At 48.6% G+C, this 6,345-nt stretch overlaps 1 protein-coding gene across 1 annotated transcript in view; it reads right to left on the bottom strand.

Annotated features, from left to right (window-relative positions):
* Positions 1 to 246: 246 nt before the first annotated feature.
* The window catches only part of pcca (propionyl-CoA carboxylase subunit alpha), a 55,303-nt gene continuing 49,204 nt past the window's right edge, over positions 247 to 6,345 (bottom strand). The window contains exons 21-22 of the mRNA XM_064964093.1: positions 3,011 to 3,088; positions 247 to 843 (exon numbers count right to left, since the gene is read on the bottom strand). Of these exons, the coding sequence (XP_064820165.1) occupies positions 775 to 843; positions 3,011 to 3,088 (147 nt within the window). The 3' untranslated portion in view covers positions 247 to 774. The remainder of the gene's footprint in view (positions 844 to 3,010; positions 3,089 to 6,345) is intronic.

Here is a 6,345-nt window from a genome sequence, read left to right as displayed (position 1 = left end):
ATCAGGTACAACTACATTTACCCGCCCCAAAAATGAATATTTATGAGCAAGTCCCCCCCCCCCAGTGAGAGAGTGTTGGGATCAGGTACAACTACATTTACCCACCCCCAAAATGAATATTTATGTGCAAGTCCCCCCCCATCCACAACTTCTCACCTGAATGCATTTTTTTCTTTACAATGTCAAGGGGTTGGACAAAGGCTGAAATTGGGGTTGAGACACACCCTTTAAAAAGTCAAACGTAACTCCACCTAAGAGAGTAGCGGTTTACTATAACCAGGTTTCTAAACTCTGATACACAAGTATTTCATTACATTGAAATGAGAGGCGATAGCCTGGTCCCAGACGTCCTGGCAAAAAGGCACAAACAGATCTGAGACCCGGCTAGTGAGGAAGTACATTACACATGATTAGTGTAGCTGAGTGATATATACAGTATTCGTCATATTTAAAAGGACAATGCTCCTTTCAGAGGTTGAAGGCACTAAAACAGGTCCACAGCGTCCATCTTGTTTTTCAGTTTTTTTCAGTGGAAAATTCCTAGAACGAGCGAATCCCAGAAGCCAATACTGGAGAGTGTAGCCTACTAGTACCACAGGAAGACCAAAACATCAGAACAAAACAACAAGGACAGACTGGGGAACGGTCCATCTAGTCTACTAGTATCCTGTTCATTCCTTTGTCCCAGAATTCCTTCAACCGGACTTCGAAGCCATTCCCTGGCGAGCGAGGTCAGAAGTGGGAGGACAGAGGTTAGAGGTCGTAGGTTAGATCCTACTCCAGTTGGACCAGAAGGTCTCCCTCTCCAACCGTCTCTCCTGCTTTACAGTGGACACTCTTCACCTGGGAGGGAAGAACAGAAAGGTCTGTTGTCATAGAAACTAGCCGTCTGACTGTGGTGATGTGTAGAGGAAAGTCATTTAGTGTGTGGTAATGCAGTAGTGTGTGTGTGTGTGTGTGTGGTAATGCAGTAGTGTGGGTGTGTGTGTGTGTGTGTGGTAATGCAGTAGTGTGTGTGGTAATGCAGTAGTGTGTGTGTGTGTGGTAATGCAGTAGTGTGTGTGGTAATGCAGTAGTGTGTGTGTGTGTGGTAATGCAGTAGTGTGTGTGTGTGTGTGTGTGTGTGTGTGTGTGTGTGTGTGTGTGTGTGTGTGTGTGTGTGTGGTAATGCAGTAGTGTGTGTGTGTGTGTGTGTGGTAATGCAGCAGTGCGTGGCAATGCAGTAGTGTGGTAATGCAGTAGTGTGTGTGGTAATGCAGTAGTGTGTGTGTGGGGGGGGCAATGCAGCAGGGTGTGGTAATGCAGCAGTGTGCGGTAATGCGGTAGAGTGTGGTAATGTAGTGGAGTGTGAGTGTTATGGTAGTAGAGTGTGTGTGGTAATGTAGTAGAGTGTGTGTGGTCATGTAGTAGAGTGTGTGTGGTCATGTAGTAATGTGTAGTGTGTGCGGTAATGTACTAGTGTGTGTAGCAATGTAGAAGTGTGTGTTAGTGTAATGGGGGGGTAATGTGTTGTAGTGTAGGTTAGGGTAATGGGGGGGTGGTAATGTGTTGTAGTGTAGGTTAGTATAATGGGGGGTGGTAATGTGTTGTAGTGTAGGTTAGGGTAATGGGGGGTGGTAATGTGTTGTAGTGTAGGTTAGGGTAATGGGGGGTAATGTGTTGTAGTGTAGGTTAGGGTAATGGGGGGTGGTAATGTGTTGTAGTGTAGGTTAGTGTAATGGGGGTGGTAATGTGTTGTAGTGTAGGTTAGTGTAATGGGGGGTGGTAATGTGTTGTAGTGTAGGTTAGGGTAATGGGGGGGTGGTGGTAATGTGTTGTAGTGTAGGTTAGGGTAATGAGGGGTGGTAATGTGTTGTAGTGTAGGTTAGTGTAATGGGGGGTGGTAATGTGTTGTAGTGTAGGTTAGGGTAATGGGGGGTGGTAATGCGTTGTAGTGTAGGTTAGTGTAATGGGGGGTGGTAATGTGTTGTAGTGTAGGTTAGGGTAATGGGGGGGTGGTAATGTGTTGTAGTGTAGGTTAGTGTAATGGGGGGGGAATGTGTTGTAGTGTAGGTTAGTGTAATGGGGGGTAATGTGTTGTAGTGTAGGTTAGTGTAATGGGGGTGGTAATGTGTTGTAGTGTAGGTTAGGGTAATGGGGGGTGGTAATGCGTTGTAGTGTAGGTTAGGGTAATGGGGAGGTGGTAATGTGTTGTGTAGGTTAGTGTAATGGGGGGGTGGTAACGTGTTGTAGTGTAGGTTTGTGTAATGGGGGGGGTGGTAACGTGTTGTAGTGTAGGTTAGGGTAATGGGGGGTGGTAATGTGTTGTGTAGGTTAGTGTAATGGGGGGTGGTAATGTGTTGTAGTGTAGGTTAGTGTAATGGGGGGGTGGTAATGTGTTGTAGTGTAGGTTAGTGTAATGGGGGGTAATGTGTTGTAGTGTAGGTTAGTGTAATGGGGGTGTGGTAATGTGTTGTAGTGTAGGTTAGTGTAATGGGGGGTAATGTGTTGTAGTGTAGGTTAGTGTAATGGGGGGTGGTAATGTGTTGTAGTGTAGGGTAGTGTAATGGGGGGTAATGTGTTGTAGTGTAGGTTAGTGTAATGGGGGGGTAATGTGTTGTAGTGTAGGGTAGTGTAATGGGGGGGTAATGTGTTGTAGTGTAGGGTAGTGTAATGGGGGGTAATGTATTGTAGTGTAGGTTAGTGTAATGGGGGAGGTGGTAATGTGTTGTAGTGTAGGTTAGTGTAATGGGGGGTAATGTGTTGTAGTGTAGGTTAGTGTAATGGGGGGTGGTAATGTGTTGTAGTCTAGGTTAGTGTAATGGGGGGGTAATGTGTTGTAGTGTAGGTTAGTGTAATGGGGGGTGGTAATGTGTTGTAGTCTAGGTTAGTGTAATGGGGGGGTAATGTGTTGTAGTGTAGGTTAGTGTAATGGGGGGGTAATGTGTTGTAGTGTAGGTTAGGGTAATGGGGGGGGGGGGTAATGTGTTGTAGTGTAGGGTAGTGTAATGGGGGGGTCCATTGGCCTTACCTTGGCAGCTTTAGCAGCAATCAAGCTGTTCTGCATCTTCATGGCCTCGATCACACAGATCTCCTGGCCTTCAGCCACCTGGGGAACAACAACAATACATCATTACGACATACAACGATGTAGCGTCTATAGCATGACTCACTCCACACAGACAGACAGACGCATTGACTCACTCCACACAGACAGACAGACAGACGCATTGACTCACTCCACACAGACAGACAGACAGACAGATGCATTGACTCACTCCACACAGACAGACAGACAGACGCATTGACTCACTCCACACAGACAGACAGACAGATGCATTGACTCACTCCACACAGACAGACAGACAGACGCATTGACTCACTCCACACAGACAGACAGACAGATGCATTGACTCACTCCACACAGACAGACAGACAGACGCATTGACTCACTCCACACAGACAGACAGACAGATGCATTGACTCACTCCACACAGACAGACAGACGCATTGACTCACTCCACACAGACAGACAGACAGATGCATTGACTCACTCCACACAGACAGACAGACAGATGCATTGACTCACTCCACACAGACAGACAGACAGACAGACAGACAGACAGACAGATGCATTGACTCTCCACACAGACAGACAGACAGACAGACAGACAGACAGACAGACAGACAGACAGACAGACAGACAGATGCATTAACTGGCGCCAGACGCCACATGCAATATTGATAAACCAGCATTCCATCTCCATCATTGAGTGCTGATTTACAAGGTTAAATCATTGATGGATGAGGCGGCGAAACTAATATCCAGCAACAACATGGATGTAACAACTAATATCCAGCAGCAACATGTATGTAACATGTAACAACTAATATCCAGCAACAACATGGATGTAACATGTAACAACTAATATCCAGCAACAACATGGATGTAACATGTAATAACTAATATCCAGCAACAACATGGATGTAACATGTAACAACTAATATCCAGCAACAACATGGATGTAACATGTAACAACTAATATCCAGCAACAACATGGATGTAACATGTAACAACTAATATCCAGCAACATGTGTGTAACATGTAACAACTAATATCCAGCAGCAACATGTATGTGTTTAACATGTAACATGTCCTTACCACATCATCTCCAGGCTTGACAGACAAAGCCATGCTACCGCTCTGTTCAGGATGCTCTACGTACCAGGCATGATGCTACCGCTCTGTTCAGGATGCTCTACGTACCAGGCATGATGCTACCGCTCTGTTCAGGATGCTCTACGTACCAGGCATGATGCTACCGCTCTGTTCAGGATGCTCTACGTACCAGGCATGATGCTACCGCTCTGTTCAGGATGCTCTACGTACCAGGCATGATGCTACCGCTCTGTTCAGGGTGCTCTACGTAGCAGGCATGACGCTACCGCTCTGTTCAGGATGCTCTACGTACCAGGCATGATGCTACCGCTCTGTTCAGGATGCTCTACGTACCAGGCATGATGCTACCACTCTGTTCAGGGTGCTCTACGTACCAGGCATGATGCTACCGCTCTGTTCAGGATTCTCTACGTACCAGGCATGATGCTACCGCTCTGTTCAGGGTGCTCTACGTACCAGGCATGACGCTACCGCTCTGTTCAGGGTGCTCTACGTACCAGGCATGACGCTACCGCTCTGTTCAGGGTGCTCTACGTACCAGGCATGATGCTACCGCTCTGTTCAGGATGCTCTACGTACCAGGCATGATGCTACCTCTCTGTTCAGGGTGCTCTACGTACCAGGCATGATGCTACCGCTCTGTTCAGGATGCTCTACGTACCAGGCATGATGCTACCGCTCTGTTCAGGATGCTCTACGCACCAGGCATGATGCTACCTCTCTGTTCAGGGTGCTCTACGTACCAGGCATGATGCTACCACTCTGTTCAGGATGCTCTACGTACCAGGCATGACGCTACCACTCTGTTCAGGGTGCTCTACGTACCAGGCATGATGCTACCGCTCTGTTCAGGATTCTCTACGTACCAGGCATGATGCTACCGCTCTGTTCAGGGTGCTCTACGTACCAGGCATGATGCTGCCTCTCTGTTCAGGATGCTCTACGTACCAGGCATGACGCTACCGCTCTGTTCGGGATGCTCTACGTACCAGGCATGATGCTACCGCTCTGTTCAGGGTGCTCTACGTACCAGGCATGATGCTACCGCTCTGTTCAGGGTGCTCTACGTACCAGGCATGATGCTGCCTCTCTGTTCAGGATGCTCTACGTACCAGGCATGATGCTGCCTCTCTGTTCAGGATGCTCTACGTACCAGGCATGACGCTACCGCTCTGTTCGGGATGCTCTACGTACCAGGCATGACGCTACCGCTCTGTTCAGGGTGCTCTACGTACCAGGCATGATGCTACCACTCTGTTCAGGATGCTCTACGTACCAGGCATGATGCTACCGCTCTGTTCTGGATGCTCTACGTACCAGGCATGATGCTACCGTTCTGTTCAGGATGCTCTACGTACCAGGCATGATGCTACCACTCTGTTCATGATGCTCTACGTACCAGGCATGACGCTACCGCTCTGTTCAGGATGCTCTACGTACCAGGCATGATGCTACCTCTCTGTTCAGGGTGCTCTACGTACCAGGCATGATGCTACCACTCTGTTCAGGATGCTCTACGTACCAGACATGATGCTACCACTATGTTCTGGATGCTCTACGTACCAGGCATGATGCTACCGCTCTGTTCAGGATGCTCTACGTACCAGGCATGACGCTACCACTCTGTTCAGGGTGCTCTACGTACCAGGCATGATGCTACCGCTCTGTTCAGGGTGCTCTACGTACCAGGCATGATGCTACCGCTCTGTTCAGGATGCTCTACGTACCAGGCATGACGCTACCGCTCTGTTCAGGATGCTCTACGTACCAGGCATGATGCTACCACTCTGTTCCGGATGCTCTACGTACCAGGCATGATGCTACCGCTCTGTTCAGGGTGCTCTACGTACCAGGCATGATGCTACCACTCTGTTCAGGATGCTCTACGTACCAGGCATGACGCTACCGCTCTGTTCAGGATGCTCTACGTACCAGGCATGATGCTACCGCTCTGTTCCGGATGCTCTACGTACCAGGCATGATGCTACCGCTCTGTTCAGGATGCTCTACGTACCAGGCATGATGCTACCACTCTGTTCAGGATGCTCTACGTACCAGGCATGATGCTACCGCTCTGTTCCGGATGCTCTACGTACCAGGCATGACGCTACCGCTCTGTTTAGGATGCTCTACGTACCAGGCATGATGCTACCGCTCTGTTCAGGATGCTCTACGTACCAGGCATG

This window comes from Oncorhynchus masou, unplaced genomic scaffold (assembly GCF_036934945.1).
Source record: "Oncorhynchus masou masou isolate Uvic2021 unplaced genomic scaffold, UVic_Omas_1.1 unplaced_scaffold_908, whole genome shotgun sequence".
NCBI classification, from domain to species: domain Eukaryota; kingdom Metazoa; phylum Chordata; class Actinopteri; order Salmoniformes; family Salmonidae; genus Oncorhynchus; species Oncorhynchus masou.
The sequence above is the reverse complement of the archived record's forward strand: the minus strand, read 5'-3'. Positions and strand labels throughout refer to the sequence as shown.